The sequence below is a fragment of the Pleurodeles waltl genome, chromosome 4_2, assembly GCF_031143425.1.
Source record: "Pleurodeles waltl isolate 20211129_DDA chromosome 4_2, aPleWal1.hap1.20221129, whole genome shotgun sequence".
Classification (NCBI taxonomy): Eukaryota; Metazoa; Chordata; class Amphibia; order Caudata; family Salamandridae; genus Pleurodeles; species Pleurodeles waltl.
This window is the reverse complement of record NC_090443.1, coordinates 79,243,927-79,270,677: the sequence shown is the minus strand read 5'-3', so window position 1 is coordinate 79,270,677 and position 26,751 is coordinate 79,243,927. Positions and strand designations below refer to the sequence as shown.

The 26,751-nt window shown below is 43.5% G+C and overlaps 1 protein-coding gene across 5 annotated transcripts in view; it reads left to right on the top strand.

Annotated features, from left to right (window-relative positions):
- STAT6 (signal transducer and activator of transcription 6) overlaps window positions 1-26,751 on the top strand; it is a 604,937-nt gene that overhangs the window by 345,785 nt on the left and 232,401 nt on the right. For all 5 annotated transcript variants that reach the window (XM_069230781.1, XM_069230777.1, XM_069230780.1 and 2 more), the window contains exons 4-5: window positions 9,813-9,896; window positions 14,883-15,053. In XM_069230781.1, the coding sequence (XP_069086882.1) occupies window positions 9,813-9,896; window positions 14,883-15,053 (255 nt within the window). The remainder of the gene's footprint in view (window positions 1-9,812; window positions 9,897-14,882; window positions 15,054-26,751) is intronic.

Sequence of the window (26,751 nt, the reverse complement as noted above, 5' to 3'; positions counted from 1 at the left end):
AAATATTTGTACATTTGTAAATAGATTACTTGAAACTTTATTATGTACATACGCATTCACTCCATTGCATGGGCACTATTACTAGCATACACAACTCCTACCTCACCCTCTGCGGGGAAAACAATCTAAGATGGAGTCGACGCCCATGCGCAATGGAGTCGAAATGGTAGGAGTCCCTCGGTCTCGTGACTCGAAAAGACTTCTTCGAAGAAAAACAACTTGTAACACTCCGAGCCCAACACCAGATGGCGGGATGTGCACAGCATGTGAATCTGCAGCGACTAATGCCACGAACAGATGTACACTGGGTAAGTGACATTTTCCTTGTCAGTTGTAGCAATACTATCTACCAGCCAACCATCATTTTCAAAATGGAACCAGCTATCACATCTACCCAGTCCATCGTGCTTTTCTAAAAACAAAAAACAAAAAAAAAAATATGTGCAAACCTGATGTGTCATCTCCACAGTCCAGCATCAATCGCAAGATATAAGTTTACATAGCTATTGAAGAGCTCGACCAGTAATACTGGTCTTAATCTGTTTTAAGGATAAAAGCAGTCAGTCAGCCAAGAGTCGCTGCTTCGTCATAGAGCTCTTCCTCACACCGACAACCACAGGGGACAAAAATCTAATTTGGGGTCTACCAGGAGGTACTTTTAGCAGTTTTAAGCTAATCTTTCCCCCTTTGCCTATTTCACCTAATTAGACTTAGACACTTAATCCGCTTATCATATAGATGTTCTTCCAGCTTTTTACACCTCAAGAGCTCCCCTCCACCAAGGTTGTAGCCTCCACTGACACCTCAATATGGTGTTGGTGTGAGGAGTAGCCCTATGGTGTTGTGATTAGGGGAGCCTAAACTGTTTTTTTTCTTCCTCCAGAGTCCCTTTTTTATATGAACATAAAGTAAAATAAAGGCAGTAATGGCAACATAAAAGCACTTCCTGTTTGTGTCTGATAGCCAAAGACAATTATAGTGGTGCTAAGCTAGTCAATAAGCTTGTATCTCTAAGTATTAATTCAACCAAAAAGAGTTCACTCAATTTTGAATTTTAATTGTTTAAAAAAGAGTCCTCCTTGGTGTAATTTTGTGTTTCCATTCAGTTGAGTCCAAAAAGGTAACAGTTCATAGTCAGATTTAGTAGTAACAGCCACATGTAATAGTTCTTTGCAATGGCAACCAACACGTGTTTCATCACGCAGTGACTTTTTCAAGGCTGCAAAGAAATGTATATGTTTGCTTGTTGATAAACACAATTGGTAAATCCAAAAGGACATAGTAAAGTCAAACGACACTACAATAATGGAACATGAATAGTATCTCTTTCAGCCATAGCGGTTTAGGAAAAGGCACCAAGTTGTGATCTAGTCGAATGAGACCCCATGTAGTTCCAGAGGAGTCATATTAGTACTAACACATATTAGAAAAGTGAGCATGCATCAGTATGCGTGTGTAGGTTAAAAACACACCCAAGATATGTGGTTAAAGAGTCCCTTGACCAATGTAGATGAGAAGAAAAAATTAGTCACTGAATATGATTTCAATCAGTGAGCCTACCAGAGAGATCAGAATCAAGTTGTCATAAAGGGCTGGTCACTCAAATGAAAACAGTTCAAAGATGAGCATATACCTGAAAATTAGTGTGTACGGAGAGACGGAAAGTAAGCAATATGTATATAAATTGTTCACCACTTTGATGAATTATGGATGCAACCGTTTATGGAGGGATATTAAACGTTACCTGCATGTTATAAAATACGGAAGGCCAATCAGTATACTATCACCACTTTCAAATGTTATCCAGGTGTTCCAAGTCTTAATTAGTATGTAGTGGTTGTCAAAATTGAAGGGCCATGATAAGTCCTATAAAAAAAAACTGAAAACAAAAAGAGGGGGAAATTGCGTAAATACATAAGTCCAAAGACAATAATGTGGGATTTAGTGTATAGGGAAGTAATCATATCCTGCAAAGCTGTAATGCTTGCGCAATTGTGTGATAAGCTATGAAACATAAGTGGCTCGTGTTGATTACAAAAAACGTATTGGAACGTAAAAAGTACCTACTCTTGCAGGTTTACAGAACAAAAGTGCTATCTATGTTACGGTGTGAATGATTAGTCCAGTAATTGTACTGTAGAAGTTAAGTACAATGTAGCCATATCATACAAAGCTGTAATGCTGTTTGCAATTGTGCAATAAACTATAAAAAATATGTGGCTCGAATCAGTTACAAAAACTGAAGTGAGACGTAAAAGGTATCTATTTTTTTTATATGACTTAATTAAATGTCACTAAAACAGGTACTACAAAAATGCAGCAAAAGAAGCAATAGTGTGCCACAAAATGTCCCCTTTTGTGCTGCAAAATTTACCAATCCATGTCACAGTATCCCGGGGTGTCTCTGAAAACATGTGGGACATAAAAGGAGCACATAGAACAATTTGAACAATCCCTCACATACTCCATGATCATTATTCGATGGACGTGCTAAACAGAGCACCACCATGTGTTGCACAGTGCACTAGTACTCGCTGTATACGGTACCCCCACTAATGGCATCTGGATCTGGGACCATTTTAACACATGACCCATTGCTTGGTCTCTGCAGTGGATGCTGGTCAAGCACACTTGGTAAACATGGCCCAGGCCAGCCTCCATTAAACACTAAAGGAGTTGCTGATTTTTTTTGGCGGCTCTCGTTGTGTACGCAGGACAGCCCTCCTACATGGCAACATTGGAAAGTACACAAGAGAGCACAAATTCCAAAGAGGGTTGAGGTGACTGAAAGTATGACATTTGACCTGTGGGTACAAAATCACTGCATCAGAGTCTGATTCTTGCTACTCCTGATTACAGTACACATGGGAACCCTGAACTAGGGAGAAAACCTTGGGGTGTGGACAAAGTGGGAGTGTAGCAGATGTAGTGCTTGCACAAGGTAGCAGCCAGGTTCACTTGCATCTATGTGTTCACTTAAGTATGCAGTGGTTAGTACAGCAGTGTGGTTGAAGTACTGTCATTCTTGTAGGGAGCACTGGACTGGAAATACATTTTAGTGGAGCTTTTGTGTTGATTGCTGAGTTTGAGCATCCCAAACTACCTCCCTGAGAACCTTGTGAATGCTCGACCTCACAAGAGAAAACCTTGGGGTGTGGACAAAGTAGGAGTGTGGCAGATGTAGTGCTTGCACAAGGTAGCAGCCAGGTTCACTTGCATCTATGTGTTCACTTAAGTATGCAGTGGTTAGTACAGCAGTGTGGTTGAAGTACTGTCATTCTTGTAGGGAGCACTGGACTGGAAACACATTTTAGTGGAGCTTTTGTGTTGATTGCTGAGTTTGAGCATCCCAAACTACCACCCTGAGAACCTTGTGAATGCTCGACCTCACAAGTCTGAGCGTCAAGTACAAAAGAGTAGTACTTGATCCTGTTTACAGAGACGTTTTTTCGATGGACCACAGGATATCAGTGGAAACTGTAACAGCAGGATCAGGCAGGAGGAATTGCTTTCGTTGTAATCTTGTATGAAGTTTTTCAAAAACTGTCAGAGGCAGTCTCCATGCCTAAATCAGGTCTTAAACTCATCTTGTTTACTTCTAGTAACTGGTTCTCTACAAGGTGCTTAGAAAGCCTGTGAGTCAGATCTTCTCACCAATTTTAGACACTGCTGGTAATAGAAAAATGAGCCTATAGTGAGTTTATGCCCTCACATTCAATTTTGTTTTCGTTAAAAGGGATTTGATGACCACTTCCTTCCCCCCAATAGGGACATTAACAGATGAAAACAGGTGTTAAGGATAAACGTAATAGTAGATGTAACGATTTTAGAGTACTGACTGGACATACATCATCAGGGGAGCCTAACTTTAGGGAGGTAAGCAAGGAGAAATCCTACTTCTTTTCCTAAATCATTGGGAGAGCTGCAAGAGGAGTGACAAAAAAAGGTAAAAAGCTTGTAATTATTGTGCATTAGACAGGACTAAACTGGAAACTGGGCAACACAAATCATATAGATTGTCTCATAGAAGACAAAGGCCAAATTGACACAAGCAATTTAGGAGGGGGCAAACTGCTGATTGATGAGATTGGAGGGTGCTCCGAATAGAGCCCTTGTGGGGTTGGAGGCCTGAAAAATATTATTTGAAATAAAAGCGGTCTTAATAATAGTAAGAGACAAGTTGTAGCCCTATTTCTTTTCCACTGACTTCAAACAAATATGTCTAAACTACCTCCATACTGGCCTGCCCTTTAAAGAAAGATGGTTTGCTGTTTACCATATCACTTTCTGAGTTTTATTTAGCGCAATATACTGCATTTTCAAGGCTCAAGGAGCAAAGACAGAGGCAAAAACTAAGGCCTTATTTACGAGTTTGGCAGAGCGGGAGTCACACCATAATTCTGAGGAGCTTCTGCCCTGTCAAACTCGCCATTCCCCTGCTCTGTTTAAAGTTGGCACACTGGCCATGTTTACATCATCCACTGACTCTGATGGTATAAAAATCTGACCTGGCATCGCATCTGTCAAGGGGCTGCTGAGTTACAGTGATGGCCCTTCCATGCTATAGTGGGCAGCTTTATTCTTTTCCCCTGCCCAAGGTAGAGTGAATACAGGCATGGAACACGTAGAATGCTCCCTGAATGCAGGGCAAAAGCTCTCTGTGTGTCAAGCCATCTGTGTTTGTTATTTGTGTCAGGCTAGTGTGGCTGGCTTTTTGCATCACATATATGCACATACACCCCTACACCCCCCCCCCACACACACACACACACACACACACACACACACAACACCGCACCCCTGTTTTATGGTCAGATCGAGGCTAGAGGTGGAGATGGAGCGTGTGAGGGTGGGTGTAGAGAAATGGCAATTTTATGGGTGTGGTCGAAGAATAATATATTGCAAGCTATGTACTTGTATGAATATCATCGTGATAGATGCACAAAGACAGATTTGGAGACTAAGGCCATGTTACAAAGTTATGAATAATGTGGGTGATAATTGGTGCACACAGTAGTCATCGCTAGCCTGATGTAGGGTCACATAATTAGCTTCTTCTCAGTTCCCCATCTCAGGGTGAAGCGTAACATGTGGAATCGGAGTTTACCATACAAATTACTGCATGTTTTGCATTTATATTTCATCATTTTATCCTGCTAAATTTCCTCATGATTTTTCTGGTGAAATATGTCAAGAGAAAGTTGCCGTGTGGTAATTTCTGCACAACCCAGAATTCCGATCTGTGCATACAACCATTTGTGCATGTTTTGAAATTTAAAACACCACTTTGAATCAGGGTGTAAATAAATTCTGTACAGAAGGCAGAGATAGGTTATGTCAATAGGGATTTGCCTTGCTCCGCATTACCATTATTATGGCTTCGCAGTGATGTAGGCTTCAAGTGTGTTTTGTTGTATTGTAGTTGTATTTATAGAGCACTTCATACTCCTAATGAGGTTCTAAAGCACATTTGCAGGGTAGTATGGTACCCTGTGGAATACCATAGATGGAGCTGTGCATTTTTGCTCTGCTAACTCAATGGAGAGTTTTTATATATATATATATATATATATATATATATATATATATATATATATATATATATAATAATGCATCAGGACATGAGTTTTGCTTTTAAAATGTTTTGTGGCTATGGCTCTTCATTAATTTAAAGGTAAAATGAGCAAGATATAGGCTGCATAAGCATTCAGTTCTAAAACTCTAGCAGTTGAAGTCAAAATGAAGTCTTGTTCCTGAATTTATTCCTGTGGCAGATCATCACCGCGGTCAGAGTCTCCAGGTAAGTTCAAAAAGAAGCATAGGAAATCGAAGAGGGAATCAGCCTCTTCCTGCCACTTTCGAACTCCAGAAAAAACAAGAGTGTATCAACGTACCTCTCAACCCCACTCTGTATCTCAGTCACGGCCAATTCTCAGTTTAGTGCTGATCCACCCAGAATTTTCAGGGTCCTCAATGACTTCACAGCAAGTGGATGCCTCTAGGGAGGTCAAGCTGCTCACTTTCGGCCTCTAGCGTGCCTTTTGAACACACGGATGTGGTGGGGCCTGCAGTTTGCTTCAGCTAGCATGTCCGCCCCTGCATTTTGTGTACCTCCTCTAAACCACATCGGCTCTGCACCCACTTCAATTCAGGCTTAATCAGCTACGCCGGACTCCTTAGCATCAACACCAATGCCAGCGCCGGTGGAAGATTTATAGTTCATTGTGCTTTCTGAGCAGAATCCAGCACAACTGCAACTGTGGTAATGCTAAGTTGTTTCTGGAGGGCAGCCAGCATGTAGTCCCTCTGAATCTGATACTTTGCTTTTATCACGCTGCAGGGCCCAGACATTGCATAATCTTTTCGGCACTGATTGAGACAATGACAATTCTGATGAAAGTGATGATTTTGTCCTCCAGTATGATCAAGAAAATTATTATGAATAATTCCAAGATGCCAGTGGGCTGGATACTTCTCTAGATGCGTGCCTTTTTTTAACCTCCTGGCCCTGCCACTTAGGAAAATGCCTCCTTCGTCGCTATTATGCGAAGAGGACCTGAGGTGCTCAACCTACAACTTCCCTCTATGGAGGTGAACCCTAGTGTTTTGATAGAGATGCTCCATTCTGGTCAAGCACCGACAGAACCTCTTTTACCTTTTAATGAAGCCCTCCCATCTTGGGCAGGTGGGCGAAAGCATGTTCAGGACGACCAGTGAATAGTCAGGTCGCTCTGGACAATTGCCCAGCACCAGATGATCCTGCTTTTCTTACACAACATCATAAGCCAAAGAGTTTGGTGGGTCAGGCATGCATTGGTGAGGTGAATCCCAACTCATTCCCTGCCACCCACCTAAAATTGTGAGATTAAAAGAATAGATACTTTAGGCAAATATATTTTTTCTTCTGTAAGCCTTTCTCTGAATTCAGTGAACGCCAGCTCCCTTCTAGTCCGCTACACCCATGCCCCATGGGATACAGTGGCTTAAATATTGGCTGCAGTTTAGTATGACTTTAAGGTGTCCCTCAACCAAGCTACCCAGTATGATTGCAACACAGCAATATTTGTAGTCAGATCTGTTTTGGACATAACCAGCTGTTTGGGTCAAGTAATGGGTGCGAGTATAGCACTTTGGCACTATGCCTGGATGGCATCTATGATGGCTATGCTGTTTTTTTGGCTCTTGCCTTTTTGGTAACAAGCCACCTCTCGACCTGGAGCAGTTTAAGGAAAATTGATATTGGGTCTTTCTGCACCCCCAGACAATTCCAACAACTTCATCCCGTTTGTGGCTATGGCAGTGGGTCACTGTACTCGCTCAACAGGCCTTTGTTAGAATTTGGGTCTCTAGTTGTCAGTGGTTTGCAGAGTGTCCAAGTAGGGGCCATCATTCTAGACAAGGTAAAGGAGCCATATAGCTAAGATAGCCCCTGCTCACCCCCTTGATAGCTTGGGACGAGCAGTCAGGCTTATATCAGAGGCCATGTGCATAGTATTTGTACACGTACACACACACTCACTCTCTCTCTCTCTCTCTCTCTCTCTCTCTCTCTCTCTCTCTCTCTCTCTCTCTCTCTCTCTCTCTCTCTCTCTCTCTCTCTCTCTCTCTCTCTCTCTCTCTCTCTCTCTCTCTCTCTCTCTCTCTCTCTCTCTTCCCCCCTCCCTTTCCCCCCCCCCCCTCTTCCCCCCTTCCCCCCCCCCTTTGGAAGCAGGATGTAGAAGGCCAATCCAGTCCTTTCACTACCAGAACAGAAGCAGCAGGCCAGCAAAGCAAGGCAACAGGTAGAGTGGCAGTCCCTTCCCAGCATTCTTTACCCCATCTAATCGCTTTAAGGAAGAAAACAGACTGCATTGTTTGGACCACAAAAAGGCACTCATCTTTTATATTGATCGCACCAAGCAGTACCAGGTAAACAGTCAGCTCTTAGTGAGTTTCTGCTGTAAAAAGAAAGGCAAGGCAGTGTGATGGATTGTTCTCTGCATATAGACCTGCTACACATTGGCAAAGAAGCAGCCAGTAAAGGGCTTATGAGCACATTCCACCAGCATTAAAACTGCTACCAATGCACTGGCACTTGGAGTACTTGTCATGAACATTTATCAGGAGGTGGGCTTCTGTACATGCGTTCATGAAACACAACTGCCTTGACAGTCAGGTCATTTGTGAGGGGGCATTTTGCCTGCTCATCCGTTCAGGACTCTCATCTGAGCCAGTTCGCAGACCCTAGATTGGGGGAGTTACTGCTTTGGTATCTACTCACAAGGTGAGGAATCTGTGGCTAAAAGTGTCATGAGAATGACAAGTTATGATCTTTCTGGTATCTTAAGTGCAGATTCCTCACCGGCTCTCCTGCCCCACAATTTATGAACTAGACCCCTTTTCCATCTTTAAAGATCTTAAAATTCAGAGATTAGCACATTGGGTCATGCCAATCTGTTTGTAGGCTATGCTTCTGAGGGTGCAGAAAGCCTAAGAAAGCAACTGATGTCAGTCCACATGGGTGGCTGCACTCGTCACTTCTGGGGCAGAACGATGTTGGCGTGGAGCCACATGACACCACCTACTAGTGCACAGGAGTATTGCTTTAAAGTTTACAGATCCAGTCTGACTCCTAGAGAATATTCACAAGCTAGAAAAATGCTGTAGTTATTTTTCAGCAGAAAGATTGTTACAAAGGTAAGTACCTTGGTATTTTCTGCAGTCTTGTCCTCGTACATCATGCTCTGTTGGTGTCAATGTGTAGAGTGTGATCTTGTCACATTAGATGTGTGTGCTAAGGGAGGCCAATGCAGTGAGGACCAAGAAAAATCTGGTGAGGATTCTGAAATGTTTCAGTGAAAATGTAGGAAGAGTTCAGCACATCCATAGGATTGTAGGAGGATGGTGTTCTTTGCTATAGAGAGCTAGTGCATGGGTCAAAGTGTTTCAGTACAGCCATAAGCATTTCATAGACCTCATTTGTTCCTCACGGCAAGTGGACATTGAAGCAATTATGGTTATCCAGCCTCAAAATCAAAAACGTCTCTCATTAAAATCTCAAGATCATACTGTTCTAACAAATGCTTACAGAAAAAAGCACTGGGAAAGCCAGTGGTTCGTTCTGGCTTGTATTTTGAGTACTGACTAAAACATTAAGAAAAATCATGCTGTCTCCAGTGCATCTCTGAGGCAAATAATTTAGGGCCTGATTACGACCTTGATGGAGGGGATTACTCCTCCACAAATGTGGTGGATATCCTGCCTGCCGTATTACAGGTTCCATTATATCCATTTGTGACAGAGTAATTGATCCCCCCCCAGCCGTAATCAGGCTGTTACGATGTGATGATTTAGCTTGCTTTTGACATGTAAAATAGTTCCACATACATTGCTTGGCAAGCATTTATTAGGAGGCGGAAAAGTACAACAAACAAGCAGTAGCAGGAGATGAGAGCAACATTCCCATTTGGGTGGAACCAAGGGCTACTTTGTTTATATTTTAAAGCATTGGTAACAATAGACTTTGCAGGCAGCTGTGCTGTCAAGCCACACCTAAAAAACAACAAATAAAAACTGACTAGGTAGTATTATCAGTATTAGATTTTGGATGCAAAGGAGGGGTGGGTGAGTTCCTAGTCCTCCTCCCAAACGAAGTGATGTGCCCAGGGTGACTTTGTTAAGGGTAAGAAAGCACTTTGTGTTGATGATCTTCACAACCTCCCTACGTTGCTAGCTGACCTCGTCGGGTGCTGGTCACTCATGCTTGGTAAGAGTGTTTTTTCATAGGTATGTGTTTTTAAAGAAGCTCACTGAAGACTGCATTTTTACTTCAGGGCATTTGTAAGAGAGACCCACAGCAGATGGTGGAGACATTCAAAGGCATTCTGGAGAGGGAAAAAGCAGCTGTTATCGAACAGGTAAATAAACTACAATTCCTGACATTCACTTGATTGGAACTTATAAAGATCAGAATTTACACAAAAAAATATATGTTAGGAAATATTCACGTTGTAACAATGTATAAAAAGTGTATGTTTTGAAAATGTGATTTGTTTTGCAATAATGCATGTATGAGCTGATCAACACAGCATCGTTTTCAGGAGCACATTCTCAAAATAATTAGGCCTTCATTATGAGTGATCATGGGTCTCTGTAATTCTGGGGCAGGGAAATAAGTGGCATTTGGGATTTTCAGGGAATAGCAAGTGGGATTCTGTGTTTCTGTGCCAATTTCCACATATTTTCCCCTGTGTTTCACTCAGAAATATTATCTCTGTTTGTGGAAATCCAAAGCGTGCAATTCTGATGTGACTGATAATCTAGCCCATCGGAATTTACAGGCCACTTAGAATTGTTCTAGGAAATATGAAAAGCAAATGCATTACTGTGCATAGGAAATGTGAAACATTGTGCAAGCATCAATAGAGGCTACACCGCTGTTCACAATCAAAAAGCAATTTAGGCCAAACCCCCACACTGACACGAGTAAGGGGAAAGGTTCATTCAAGGATGTAACAGACTAAAACATGAAAGGGTCATCTGTTAAAGGCTAATTCATGTCTGACCAACCTGCAGGTATTTACGACGTTAACACACGAGTTCCCTGCACACTCTCCATTCCTACAAACAGATCACAGACTGATTGGATACTGGGTACATAACTGAATTAGCCCAAAGCACACAGGTGTGCTGTTTACAGTGCGTGCAGGGTAGCATCAAAATTCCAAACACTCAGTAGTCTCGGACCTACAATGATGTCAGCACACAAAAGAGCACACACACATTCATAGGTCACAGAATGCTCGGTTAGAAACCTTTGTCAAATGTACAATAAAGAGCGAGTAATGCCTTAACCTGGGAATCCGGGTTTATTGGGTCAAATGGTTTAGAGCAGTGGTTCCCAACCTTTTGACTTCTGTGGACCCCCACGTTATCATTACTAGAGCCCGGGGACCCCCACTGACTCTATTGGAATCCGTGGACCCCCACTGAGCCATTAATGAAAGCTGAGGACCTAATTTATTAATATTATTTAATTTTCTAAGCAGCCATGGACCCCCTGAGGAGGCTTCGCGGACCCCCAGGCGTCCCCGGACCACAGGTTGGGAACCACTGGTTTAGAGTGTATTCCATGTTAATCCGTAAACTTGCAAGTTATTAATTGTTATTCATGTGTAATAAAGTATTGTAGTGATCTGTATATAAGAGGCTGTCTGTGAACAGGATTTTAAGAAAAAACATAGATGCAGGCTGTGCTGGGCTAAGGTGCAGTCCGCAGTGTTTTTCTCCCTATCGCAATAGCTAGTAAATACTGTCTTTGGAACTGCTGAGAAGAGTCTACGTTGTCATTTCTGAGTCAAGAGAGCGTAGTTGTTCACCCCGCAACATATTGAAGTCCTTAGTAATTAGTGATAGTGCAGTCGTGGGCACCTTAACAAGTGACCCTTTTTAGGTCTCACTTCCATCAGATAGCAAAAGCTGTCTGACTGTAAAAGACAGATTGTGAACTTACTGTGGGCTTACAACCCGGCCATTACTTACCGTTGGTAAGCTTTATTGTCAAACGTGTGCTTCTCCTGTGTTAAATACCTGCTCTCCTTTTTGCGTTCTCCCTCATGTGCCGCTCTCTTTCTCTCATCTCCTTCTACCCCAGTTTCCCCCATGCTCCATGTTGCTCTTTACCTCATGCGCTTCTTCCCCTGTCCCTTTAATACTCTCTTCCTCTTGTGCTGCTCGCTTTCTCTCTTGAAGCACTTGCCTTCTTGGATCGGTAAATTAAACAAGCATTTGCAATGCAATGGTTCTCGCATTTGCTTGAGCTAGAGCTATTAGCGTTGTAAGTTCCTAATTGGACTTCTCTTGCCATGTTAGGGGATAGAAGGGGCAGGAAAGAAAAGGTGATGGGGTGAGAGGCTGGAAAGGAAAGGAGAACAAGTTTTGTACAGTGGGCAGTCCCGCTGTATAAAACCTGAAAGTACCATGAGCACGACTGAAAAACAAAACAAACAATGACAAGTAACTGTTCAGTTACTTGTCATTGTTTGTTTTGTTTTTCAGTCACACTCATGGCGCTTTCAAGTTTCATACAGCGGTAAGTCGGTTGGCAGTCCCCCTTTATAAATCTGGTAGTTAGATGTCATTGTTTGTTTTGTTTTTCATTCGCGCTCATGGCGCTTTCAATTTTTTTACAGTGAGAATTTGATTACCAGTCCTGCTGTATAATACTTGAAAGCGCCATGAGCGCGGCAGACAAACAAAACAAACATTGAGAAGTAGCTGGTAGTTACTTGTCATTGTTTATTTTGTTTTTCAGTCAAGTTCATGCCGCTTTCAAGTTTTATACAGCATTAACTCAATCAGCAGTCCCGCTCTATAAAACCTGAAAGCGCCATAGAGGCAGGCAAAAAAATAGTCCGTCCAAACAACAGAAAAACAACCATGCGTAATTAAACTGTACTTGGCTGGTGCTCCGCTGCCAAGAACAGGAAGTGACGTATCGGCTGCCAAACCAGTGAGGAGGCAGCAAAACAAAAGCGACACTGCCTTCAACCTATGGTAAGTGGCAGGCAGGAGCAAAGTCCTTTACTCATTCCAATAGGTCTTGCAGATCTAGGCACGACCTAAAAAAGTAAAATAGCATACTCGTCATTCTGTAGGCAGGCACATGCATGGTGATGCTTGCCATGCCTACAGACTAATACGACCACCAAAAGCGGTTGCTTCATCAATCCTTTTTTGTCTTTCTTTTTGCCGATACTGTGCAGTATCATCAGGAAGCAAGCACAGATTTACAGTTGTCTAAATGGTGATTATTTTCTTTTAAGCATGAGGGAAGTGCATATTCAGTGGCGGGTCATCACCTTTCCAATTGCAGTTGTTTGTAATATTATTTCCCTGTAATTCTAAACAGCCAGCTGCACTTAGGAAAAGGCAGGTTTTCTGAAAGAGGCAACTATTGTTGAAAAGATGAATGAATGAATGAAGAAGCATCTGCAGCAAATAAACTGCAGGTTGAATTCCACGTAGATAAACTTCACTGGATTTTAATAAAAAATGTTACTTGCATACTTTCGTGTAAAACTACCACTATTTGAGCAGCAAAGGAGAGGAAGACAAGTGCATAGTCACCCACTTTGGTGTAAAAGACACAGCAGTCCCTATTCACAAAAAGTAGTAAACCTGGACCTATAGCATTACTCTTATAAATGGATGGGTATTTACAACTCTTGGAAATGCCAAACGATCCCCAGTAGTACGCATGAAAAGCTTTGCCAGGTTTTCACTCATATTGCTATGGACGTCATGTGACACGTTCCCAGGCCTCCTATTTCCCTATAGTATACCTCTCCGCCATAAGGGAATTAAACCTGGATGTGTTTTTTTTTTTTTATTCCCTTCACCCAAACCCCGACAAAGTTTGAAGGCAATACCTTTGCCTTCCCAGCCTGGATAGTGAGTTACTCCAGCCCTTTTCAGAGTGGGGAAGGATCACATCGGATTTAGTGAAAGTCAAAAAATTCAGGAGTTTGTGGACATTTACAAACTTTTGAGGCAACCCCCGTCCCCACGCCCTCTCTTCACATGTTTTTTTACTACTTCAGAAGTCTCTGTTCTGCACTCCTGACACAGAAATCTGCAGCAGTAATACAATTTATACCTGTCAGGAAAAATGCTTTCGTGAATTCACGACAGGTGAAAATTGACAATTTTCATTGGAGCAATTTTCGGCCATATGGGTATGCTTAAGGGCCCTCGAACAAAACTCTTTTGACAGATGAGGGAATGCAAGGGTGTGAAAAGCAAGTTGGAATTTTAAGATCTCTTAATAAGGGGAATGAACACCGCAGCCCAGATTTACAAATAAATCAGGCAAGGCAGCGCAGCAAGTGAAGATGTTGTGCAGTTCCTGCACAAAAACCATAATGAAAGGCAATTTCCTCTTTACATGCAGCACACATGCAAAGGCGGAAAAAATGAACAGAAATAAAATAACTTCTCCTTGTTACTCCAACCTCCAGGAGATGCAGGAGTTTTGCGCAAATCCATGTCTACAAGTCTGTCTAGCTATGGATTTACATCAGAATCAGTGGTAGATGCATGGGAATGCCCACAGCAACCACTAGCTCCTTGATGCAAAGTAACATGAAACAGCGCATTGTGCTGCCTTCTGTTACTTTGGGTTGCAATCCAACGCAAATAGTGATTTTTGTTGGATTGTAAATCTGTGCCTGTGTGCCTAGCTCTCCACCGTAATTCATGCAGTGGGTGGGAGGGAATGTCTATGAAATGGTGGAAGACCGCAAATAGTCAAAGAAGAAGGCTTCTACTTACGTAGGTTACCTCCTAGGCAAGATTCAAGCCCTGCTTACCTAGATCTATTCATTTGTTACGTCCTGACCGAAACCTGCTTGAGAAAACCACAGTTCTTGTCATTGCTGAAGCTCTACGACTGAAAGCCCACAGGATCAACCGTGATGGTTGCTCATGCTGCATTTCAGTTGATTATTCTGAATTCTACGTGCCCGGGGACCGGCGTTGTTATGTAGGACAGATAAAAAAAAAAAAAAAAGATAAATTGGCCTCTTGGTATAAAAACAAGCAACACAGAATTCCAAGGTTTCATTGACCTTCTTTGCAACACATAGTGCAGTATACTGGCCATTCACAATTCTAATTGTCTACTTGCTTCTAAATCTGGATTCTGGGGATTTCACAAACATAGTTCACGAAGGCAATGCCATTTTTATATTGGTTACAGTAAATTGCGTGTCGATTCTGAGAAGAATTATGAGGTTTAACGTACACCTAAATTCTAAAACGTTCATTATTTTTCAATGGACTGAATCTTCTTTAATTATCATGGTCTTCCTTCCTCACTTTGGTCATAACTGTTTTTTTACCAGTTTCGCAGCCTACCAATAAATTATTACCTGAAACAGGAAGAACTGAAATTTAGGCTGGAGACTCAGAATCTGCATCACAAACTGGGTGAAACACAGGTGCTGCTCGACAGGCTTGGGCAGGCAACTAAGGTGACCAGGTCTTCACCACCAGACGTGGAAGGCATTAAGTTGGTAAGTTTGCCCTGCTGGGGTTGTTGCACTAATCAGATTTTGCTCTTTGGCATAAAAATGCAGAGCCCATCATTTTTGCAAAAGTATGATCTACTCATGACGTTTCTAGACACACCTTGAACATCACTGCTTTTTCTGTGGAAAAATAAAGTTTGGTCTCCTGTAGAATGTTTTATTCCATAAATACTTTTGTGTAGAGTGATTCATCTAAACTCTAGGGGTTGTACTAGATTCTGTAGAGGCCTCACATAATTATTCAAAAAAATCACAAAATTGTTTTGTAAATGTGTGAATTTCCTTACGTGATGTGTTAATTATTTCAGAAGCACAGAGTTCCTAAAACAGAACAGAATAATTCAAAAAGAAAAATGTACTTACCTATAACTGCAGTTATTCCACTTTGGGATGTATCAAAGATTCACATAAGTTAAATGGTCCTCAGTGTGAGATTGGGTTTTCCAGATCTGATGGCGGGGGAATAATTCAAGCCTATGAATGTATGAAAAATCCGATGCTGGAGAAGAAAACGTTACTTACCTTTAACTGTAGTTCACCTGCCTTGCCATGTTTCATAAAATCCCATGCCTGAATTGTTCAGTGTCTAAAGTGCAAGTGCTTTCTGTCTAAAAGATATTGGTTATTGGTTTTCCATGATTGGCACATTTGATTTACTGGTAAGTCCTGAGTAAAGTGCACTATGGGTGCCCAGGGCCTGTAAATCAAATACCCACTTGCCAGGCCCAAACCTTCCCTTTTACTACACGTAAGCCACCCCTAAGGTAGGGCGTAGGTAGCCCAATGGGCAGGGTGCAGTGTATTTAAAAGGTAGGACATGTGCTGGTGGGTTTTACTTTCCCTGATAGTGAAAATTCTGCCAAATCCGTTTTTCACTATTGCAAGGCCTATATCTCCCATAGTTTAACATGGCAGCTGCCTTTAATTGTCTTTTAAGTGCAGGTTCCCATTGGGAGCAGATAGAGATATGGAATTTTGAACTCACAATTTAAAAAAAACATCTTTTGGTAGAGTTGGTTTTAAGACTGTCTGAAAATGCCACTTTTTGAAATTGAGCATTTTCTTGCTAAACCATTCTGTGTCTCTGCCTACCTGTGGAATCCATGTCTGGCTTAGACTAACAGTTGGGATGTTTGTGAATTCTCTCTAGATAGTGATACAAAGGGAGCTGAGGTGTGTCCTGCATATCCTGATGAGTCTTTAGGGCTACAGTGGGGAGGGAGGAGCTGACACACCTGAAAGGGCTGTGTCTGAACTCACACAATGCTGTCTCCAGCCCCCTGGAGTGTGTCTCTTTCAGAAACTTTCCTTTGACGTTTGCCTACTTCAAAGGCAGAAATTTGTATAAGTAGTGGAGCCAAAACCCCACACTTTCAGATTACTTCTGGATCAAGAGGAGCCACTGCCAAGGAGAAGAGCTTAATGTTTGAGGAGGACCTGCCACTCTGCTTGTTGCTTTGCTGCATTGGCCTGCTGCTTCTGGCGGAAGAGGGAAAGATCTGGACATTTCTTTCTGAAATCCTGCTTGTGAAGTTTCTCCAAGGGCTTGGATTGAGCTTGTCCCTTGTTCTGAAGTCTCAGGGACATCAAATACTTCATCTGCCAGTGACTGGGCTTTACTGCTGAGGCTCCTGACTTGATAGGTGGTGTTGAATCCAGTCCCTGGGCCCTTAGAAGTGGAAAATGGTAACCTGGGGGGGAAAATCCACTCACCACTGTGTGCGCTTCGGAAAAAGATGCACCGCCCATCCCATGGCTGAAAATTTGACGCAGCAACTGCCTTGTGGCTGGAGAAATAATGCAGCGCCTGTTCTCAATGTGGACCCTTCGCACAGCGCGTCGGAAATTTCCACGAATGGATCCTGGGCGTCAAAATGTGCAAACATAACTACATTGACCTAAGGCTGTGCACCCGAAATCAACGTGCAGTCTCCCTTGCGAGTAAAGAATCACCGCATGGCCTCTGGTCCCAGTAAGGAATCGACGTATTGCTTGCATTGCTGGCGCACCGTCACCCTTGCGGCTTTATTTTTGACACATACCAGGTACTTTTTGCTGAAACAACACATCCATTGATTTCTATGGATGAAGACTCTTTTTAGTTTAAAAAATCGTATCTCTACTTTTTAATGTTAGATTTTTGATGTTTGGTCTTGTTTGATTTAGATAGATATTGGATATGTTTCTAATCTGGTGTGAAGTCCTTTTGTGGTGTTTCAACTGTGTTACTGTGTGTTGGTACAAATACTTTACACATTGCCTCTGAGATAAGCCTGAATGCTTGTCCCAAGTTACCAGTGGGGTGAGCAGGGGGTTATCTGAGCTGTGTATCTCCCTTCCCTTGACTAGAGTGAAGGTTCCTACTTGGGGATGGTGCAATCGGACTGCCAACTAGAGACCTCATCTCTAACAATAGATAATTATTTAAGTGTGCTGATCTAGGAAATATCCAGTATTGGAGAAGTGTGCAAAATTCTTCAGGAAGTTGGCAGGATTCCTTTAAATGTTCAGAGTTGTTAAGGATGGCATTTCATTATTGACAAATGCAATTTCTTAGAAATATGAAACAGTTATTTAATAAATGCAACACATTGTGTGCATGCTGTCCAGAGTATACCAGAAGACTGAATAACACAGCATCATGGGTAACGGCTCAAAAGATTGTGTGAGGGTGCCCAGAGATGTAAGTGGTAGTAAAGATTTATGTTTTTGGGGGTTTTCACAGCTGAACACGGAGTCATTGTTTCCATGTAGCTACTTATCTGCCTTTATTGTTGTCTTTCTTTTACTTCAATGGAAGACACCTTACTAATCAATCAAAAAAAAAGGCAGTGCTTCAGATTTTTCTATTCTCTGTGTTCGTCTTCTTTGAGAGCATCATCGTATCATTGCTCAATGTCCTCATTTTGACCTGGAAAATGTATTTAGGGAAGAACCTGGACAAAGAAAGTTTTATGAGTATATTATTGTAAAGAGATTTATTTTTTGAGACAGATTTGCCTGAATTCTGATTTTTTTTTTTTTGCTTGTTTTATATTTGACGGAGCTGCATATTGTGTGGTGGGTCATCACCTTTCCACTTCCATGGTGGTTGCAGAGAATTCAGTGTGGCCTCTGTTGTTAGTTGATAATGTTTAAACCTTACTGGGAGGTACACGCCACTACCCTATGTTCTCGTCATTGATGAGCATCAAATTGTCCTCACTTCAAGCAACCCACCCCTGCCCATCCCCAATTATGTCATCAATGGTTTTTAAGAAATACTTTTTTATGAAATGCCTCTTTCCATACACAATGTATTCCCTTTTTTCTGATAGAGCAGTCGTTCCCAAACGTTGTCTTCTGTTAACCCCTACTTTATCATTGCTGGAAGCAAGGGACCTCCACTGAATCATTATTGGAATCCGGGGTCCCCCCAGTAAGTCATTACATAAAGCTCTGCCTATACGTTGTCAATGATTTGAACCGGAAAACAAATCAAATACAGAAATAAGCATTCTATCAAACACATACACAAATGATACACATTTTATTTAATTTGCGAACAAATAAAATAAAACTATACAAATTTTAATTTTAATACCAAGGTTGGAGCTAATTAGCCTCAAATTTCAAATTCCTTGACATTTACAGTACATTTTAAATTTTTCAATTGTACATTTAGTCACTTTATTTATATACACTGTAATAATCTGTTATTATTAGTTAATTTTCTAAGCATTCACCCTGAGGAGGGTTCACAGGACCCCTAGGGGTCCCCGGACCACAGGTTGGGAACCACTGGGATAGAGATTTCTAGTTGCAGATTCCTTACCTTTGAATTTCCGCAGGGGTCATGCTGGATCCATTAGATTTTCGTTAACAGTACCCTTGTGTGCCATTAAGTGGCGTTGGTTGGCTCCGCACCTGTTGTAGGTGCCATCCGTGCCAGATATGAAGTTGCATTCCTATACAAGTGCCATCCCAGCGTGCTGACATCAGTTCTTTTCTTTCCACCCCAGCAAGTGCTGATCCGAAGAGAGCTACTCTTCAGTCGTTTTTTGACTTTTCTTTGTCACTTTTTGACTGGCTTTTTTCAACTTTTTGTTGTGAATTGTTCAAGTGTTATACTCCTGGTGCATCAAGGATGTCACCCAGAAAGACTGTCTTCAAACCCTGTGAATCCTGTCATCGGGCGATGCCCGTGATGGATCTGCTCATCGTGTGTCTTTGGTGTCTGGAGCATGACCACGACCTTAAGTCGTGCTCCGAGTGTTGGGCTATGCATCCAAAGGCTTTGAGGGAGCGGTCCCTAATGCTGATGGTGGCCTGATGCGCAACTCCACGCAAGTCAAGGGCTTTATCAAGAGGAAGGTTCGGGATCGGTCTCGGAGTCATCTATTGTCGTCCCTCTACTCCAAGTGCTCAGGGTGAGCAGGTAAGTCGGAGCTTGAGAAGAAGTCGAAGTGTTCTTCAACTTCTCCTTGTGGCTCGGCCTACGAGATGAGGGAGAATCCACGTTCTAAGCCTCGCTCTGCAGAGCTTGCTCCTGGGCGGACTCCACATTTCACAGAGTTTGCAGGAGCCGGAGCAACCCCTGCTCTACTTAAAGAGCTTTACGAGGCCATGCTCCTCATTTTTGGGCAGCCCGACACCACCTGAGCTCCTACAAGTCCTGCGGAGTCAGAAGGGGCCCCTTCAGTTTCCACGCTGGTGGTTTTGGCCTCATTGTCGAGGGGCTCCAAGTATCTAGTCCTGGATCCAGACCCCACAGGTGGGTCCATCCCATTGTGATCCTGGACTGTGACACGGAAGCCGGATGGGTGTTGTACGTTGCAGGCAGGAGGCTTGCCTCCTAGATAGGATCCTGAGCCATTTTATTATGGGTTAGGCCCCAGGGATTAATGGGAGGAGTTGCTGGACCCTTTTGAATACCAGTTACTTGAAATTATGGGTCTCATGAAGACTTGGATGTGGCCAGTGGACTGGATACTTCTCCAGATACTGGCTTGATTTCTCCCCCTTCCGTGGCAATGGAGGAGGGAGTGTCTTATGCTATGTGGTGAGAAGAGCACCTGAGGTCCTGAAACTTCAACTACCTTTAGTGGCCATTAAGACTAATCTCTTGACAGAGGTGCTACAACCTGGAGCTTCCACCTCAGAACCTCTGCTCCTGTTTAACGAGGCCCTCACAGACATCCTACTGGGTGCCTGGTCCAAACCCAGCACATGGTGCTTCTGTGAATAGAACAATTGCCCGCCACTATTGCACCACACTGGCAGACCCAAGTTTCTTGACGCAACAACCTACGCTTGGGACTTTGGTGGCCGAAGCCTCTATTTACCTTCCGCTCCCCAAATTTTGGACTCACTTGGGAAGAAAATGTTTTCTTCTGCCAGGCTTGTATTGCGGTCCGTGAACACCGCTTGCCTTTTAGGCCATTATTCCCACACGCTGTGGGACATGGTTCTGCAAGTGCTGCCACATGTCCAGCAAGAGGCCCGGTATGTACTCTGTCAGGCTGCTGCAGATGAGAGAGATGCAGCAAAGTTCACAATCCGTTGCTGACTCTAAACCACTGACTTGCTGGGCAGAGCAGTTTCATCGACAGTGGCCCTGAGGCACAACTCCTGGCTGAGGACGTCTGGCGTTTCAGGGGTTGTCTGAGCTTCCTTGATGGATATGCCCTCAAGCACTTCAACGATTCTTGGGCAATGGCCAAGTCCTTGCACCCCCGCCCTTAGGAGAGAGGCCTTCCACCGCGTCTATTCCCAACCAGTCGTCGTGCATGCTGTCTAGCCTCTGCATTGCTGAGGGTGCAGGATCCACCGACCTTGTGGATCAGGTGGCCAGTGGTCTGGACAATCCACCACCCCGACACAGCACCCTCTACGTCTTCCTAGTCTGACTCTCCCCCACAATTGGTGACCATGTGCCAGTGTCAGTGCCACCCTGGGCCACTTGGCAGCAGGATTCGCCATCACATGCTCTGCTGGCAATCCATCACGTCAGACAGGTGGGTTTTGCAGACAGTCCAAAGAGGCTTCCCCTCCATCCATGCCTCCATCATGCGATCAGACGGCAGAGGATCATTTTTTCCTTCTCCGTGAGGAAGTTACGGCTCTCCTGGCACAGGAACCCTCTCTATGACTCCCTTTGCCAAAAGTAGGCTGTGGTTGCTATTCGTGCTGCTTTCTGGTTCCTAAAAAAGACATGGGCCTCTGCCCTATCCTAGACCTTATTCCCCTCAATCTCTTCCTCAAGAAGGAGAAGTTCAAGATGCTCACTTTGGCTCTTGTCCTATCTGCAGTAGACCCAGAACACTGGATGGTAGCGTTGGACTTGCAGGATGCTTATTTTCATATCCATACCCTGCCTGCCCACACTGCCTTTTCACTGTCAAGCACTTTTAATTCACCGTGCTCCCCATTGACCTTACCAGCGCCCCTCAGGTGTTCATTAAGGTGATGGAGGTGGTTGTGGCTCATCTTCAGAGATCAGGGGTTTCAGTCTTCCCCCTATCTCCAAGTCTGGCTGTTGAGAGCTGGCTCGCCGCAGGCTGTTGTCTCCCACCTCCAGAGTACGGCAGACCTCCTGCATTCGCTGGGGTTCACTATAAACATGCCAAAGTCACATCTTCTCAGACTTTCCCGTTCATTGGAGTTGTTCTGGACACAGTGCAGTTTCAGGCTTCTCCTCCCGAGTGGTTAGTCCAGGATATTCAGGGTACGATACTGATGTTTCAGCCTCTATCCTGGATTTTGGTGAGAATGACTCCTAGGCTGTTGGGCCTCATGGCCTCCTGCATCCTGCTGGTGACACATACCAGATTGCATATGCTGGTTCTACAGTGAGCCCTGATGTTTCAGTGGGCGCAGCATCAGGGGAATCTCTCTGACAAGGTCTAGATCTCGGAGGGTACTGCGAAAGATCTGCATTGGTGGTTAACAAACCACGATTGAATCAGTGGCAGATCCCTCTCTCTTCCCCAACCGGAAATGGCAGCAGTGACAAATGCGTCAGTCCTGCCAGCTGGAAGAGGTGGAGATCAGAGGCTTCTGGTCTCTGGTGGAATCTGGACTCCACATCAATCTGCTGGCGGTCCGTGCGAACATTGAAAGCATTTCTTCCCTCTATCAAGACAAAGGTGGTGCAGGTGTTCATGGACAACACCACCATCATGAGGTGCTGCAACAAGCAGGATGGGGTTGAGGACCCTTTTTCAAGAGGCTCTGCAACTCTGAACGTGGCTGAAGCAGCAAGTCATATCCCTGGTGGTTCAACATCTGGTGGGATCTCTGAACACCAGAGCAGACAAACTCAACCGAAAATGTCTAGCAGATCACAAATGGTGTCTTCATCCGGAGGTAGCACGGTCTCTTTCAGCAGTGGGGAGAGCCTTGTTTAGATCAGTTTGCCTCCGCAGAGAATGCACAAGGTCAGCAGTATTGGGCATTGAAGTTTCCAAGGCGGCAATCACTCAGAGATGCTTTTAGTCTGGATTGGAACTCTGGCCTCCTGTACACCTCTCCACCCATACCACTTCTGCCCAGAGTTCTCAAGACAATCAAGAACAACCGGGCCCAAGTAATCCCTGTTGCTGTGGACTAGGCATGGAGTGTCTAGTATCCCGCGCTGCTGAGCATGTCCATCGATCCTCCGTTCAGACTGCCCCTTCAGGAGGATCTTCTGTTGCAGCAATAGAGGGAAGGCTCTGCACCCAAACCTGCCCACTCCCCGCCTTCTTGCATGGAGATTCAACTGCGACAGTTGACCGCTTTTGACCTTCCTTCCTAAGTCTGTAACATAATCTTGGCATCCAGGCACATCTCTACCAAAATTGTATACACCTGTCATTGAAAGAAATTTGTGGCATGGGCACTCTTAAAGGTTATTTGTCTGCTATTTCTGCTTCTTTTTAAGTTGCCAGATCAGCCTTCATACATAGGTTCCACATAGGTCTTTCACAATTCTTTCCTACATCCCCGTTCATTATCCTCTAATGGGATCTGAATTTGATTTAAACATTTCTGATGTGCACCCCTTTCTAGCCTCTTCACCATTGTCTTCTCAGGCTTCTCACTTTAAAAACAGCTTTCCTTGTAGTCATTACATCTGCCCGCAGGGTGAGTGTGATGCAGGCATTGTCATCTAAGCCTCTCTACCTTTCCATCTATTGTGACAAAGTGGTGCTTCGCACTTGGGCCTCCTTTCTGCCAAAAGTGGTTACATCCTTTCAAGTAGGCTAATCCATCACCTTGCCTATTTTTACACCCCCCCCCTACATCTTTCTAAGGAAGAGGAGAGACTCCACCGCCTATACCCAAAAAGAGCATTGGCGTTCTAGCTTGATGGTACAAAAGAATTCCAAGTGGGTAACCAACTCATTGTAGGTTAGGTGGGTGCAAAAAAAGGCCGGGCAGTGCAGAAGTGGACCATCTCCAGATGGGTTGTACTCCTCATTAAGATCTGCTACGCACTGGCCAAAAAGCAACACTCTGAGTGTTTGCATGATCGTTCTACCCAAGTTAAATTTCCGACCACTGCTTTAGCAGGCAGATTTCCAGTCCTTGACATCTGTCAGGCTGCAATGTGGGCATCTATGCTCATGTTTACCAAACACTACTGCCTGGAAAGTCAGGTCTGTAAGAACGGGCACTTTGCCGTTTTGGTCCTCCTGGACTTCCTAGTATGAACTTGGTTGGCAGACTGACCGCCGGGATGGTATTGCTTGAGTATCTATTCAAAGGTAAGAAATCTGCAACAAGTTAGTTACCTTTAGTAACGCCTTATCTGGTAGAGACTATGGGCCTGATTCCGACCCCGGCCGCGGCGGTTCAGCCGCGGCCAGAAAGGGAAAACCGGCGGTCTCCCGCCGGTTTTCCACGGCCCTGTAGAATCCTCCATGGCGGCGCAGCTTGCTGCGCCGCCATGGGGATTCTGACCCCCATACCGCCATCCTGTTCCTGGCGGCTTCGGCCGCCAGGAACAGGATGACGGTATGGGGTGTCGTGGGGCCCCTGCAGGGCCCATGCCAGTGGCATGGGCACTGCAGGGGCCCCCGTAAGAGGGCCCCACCCTGAATTTCAGTGTCTGCTTAGCAGACACTGAAATTCGCGATGGGTGCCACTGCACCCGTCGCACATCCTCCACTCCGCCGGCTCCATTCGGAGCCGGCATCCTCATGGAGGGGTGTTTCCCACTGGGCTGGCGGGCGGCCTGTTGGCGGTCGCCCGCCAGCCCAGTGGGAAACCCAGAATACCCGCGGCGGTCTTTTGACCGCGCAGCGGTATTCTGGCGGTTCCCTCCAGGCGGGCAGCTCCCGCCGCCCGCCGGGGTCAGAATGAACCCCTATATCTAGTGCAAACAAAATGACTGGCCAGTCAGACCTGACACTGAAACGCACTCATTTTCAGATGGATGTGTGGGCACATGTAATCAGAAAATGCTGTCATGCACAGGGCAGGATAAACAATGACTGATCTGGACTGGACCTTTTACTCCATACAATCCACATTCATAGATGGAAGCAGATTGTAAATAATAAACACATGGTGGAAAGGACCTCACCCCAAGGCTTTATGTATATTTATTGATATATATGTATTATTTAATGATTTTTATAACAGGATCCTGCAGTTGAGCCTGCTTATTTAATGATTTTTATAACAGGATCCTGCAGTTAAGCATGCCAGGCCTTCCAAAGAGAATCTAGTACGAACTATTATAGTGCAAACCTTCTACCCCTAGGGTTTGTCCCTGAAGGTAGAAGGTTAACAAAATTCTTCTCTACAAAGTAATCTGTAAAATTTATTGTAACAAAATACCTACCTGTAGGTTCAATACAGAGAAATAACGACCCACCCTTAAATACCTATTGACTTTAATATGTGCATTTTTCAATCAGTATGTTAGTTAGGTCTGCTGCCTTTATCATAACTTTTCATGATAAACAGTTCAGACCTATGGCATATAATATATTGTTTCTTAGTAAACCAATCAGGCATCTAGCCATTATCATCGCGTTGTCACCATAATCTACTCAGGACCCCTGTCTTCTGATTAAGCTTTCCCACAAGTTAACCATGAGATTATGGCTGTCAAAGCAAAATACTATCTGTTCTAAGAAGGCATCAAAAGGATTCTGATAGTGTAAATCTTCCATACCTGCGATGTGTCAGAAGGAGTAACCAGCATCAAAGCCCTTGTCTGCTACAGTAAGCTCTGAAATTCCTTGTAATAAAAACCTATGAGTAGGCTTTATTTTGGAGTAATAACAATCCACCCTTTACTGCCTATTGACTTAAATATTTGCTTTTCAAATTCAACTTGTCAGAGTTCCTGCCTTTATTGTATCGGAGTAATGTGCAAAATTACAGTTGTCAAAACAATATAAAATCAGTGTTGACAGAGCCAATTAAGAATTACTATATATTTTAAATCTTCTAACCCTATGGTTTATCTGGATGAGTCTTCAACACCAAATCCTTGCCTCTTACTGCAGTCTGCAAGGTTTCGTGTAATAATGTACTTGCCTAAGGGTTTAGCACAGAGTAATAACCACCCACCCTTAAACATTATATTGCCTTTAATAGGTGCGTTTCACAATAAGCAAATCAGGCCTACTTGCTTTGTCAGAATTTTTCATTATAATCGTATCACACCAGCATAATCTGACGTATTTTTTTGCAATGAACGGATCAAGTCTGTACCCTTTACCATTGTTTTCACATTGTATCGAACACAGGCCTACTGAAGTGCACATAAACTGGCAACCGTCATGCATATATTTATAAATGTACAAATATCCACGTGATTGTAGTTAGCAAAACAATATATAACACCTGTCAATAAAGCCTAATAAAAATCATCTCAGTGAAAATCTTACTCTCAAGGTCTGTCAGAATAGGTGAATATACCCTTGCCTACGATGGTAATCTGTGAGACTACATGTAACAGAATACTTCTCCATATCCTGTAACAAAGTGGGATAACAATTCAATCTTAGAGGCATATTGGCTTTGAGAAATGGCTTTTCACCAAAAAGCCAGTGCTATGCATTTGTCAGAACGTTTAATAATAAACGGTCCAGATCTATGCCTAACTTTCCCCTCTGTGCCTATCAGGTCTATTGCTGTTTTATTGGTTTGTCACGTTAACCAACTCAGGCCTACTTTAATGAGCATATGCTTTCCCACATGGAAAATATCGGGTATACAGTCACAAAATTACAAATGTATTCAAAATTATTGTTAGCAAAATACTATCTCTCTTAAAAAAAGAGCCAATCAAAGATTTATCAAAGCGCTATCTCCACTGTTTGTCCCAGCGTAACAAAGTATCTGTATACAGGCTACATGTGTATACTGGCCTTAACAATTGTGTTTTTTTTTACAACAAATAGGCTAGATTAATTGCCTTTGTCATCGTGTTACACAGTGTGATGATTAACATCTGTTAAAGGTTTACTGACCTTAACAAGTGGTTGTCACAATAAATAAGCTAGATCAACTACCTTTGTCATAGTGTTTCATTATAAGAAGGCCAAACCTGTGGCATTGGACATGACGTTTCCAAGTGCACCAATCAGGCCTATAGCTTGTCACCATGACCAGCTGTGGCCTACTGTCTTGATTTTTTAAAACACATTTTATTAAGTTTTGCATTGGTATTCTGTACAACAATTACACAGATAAGCATTAT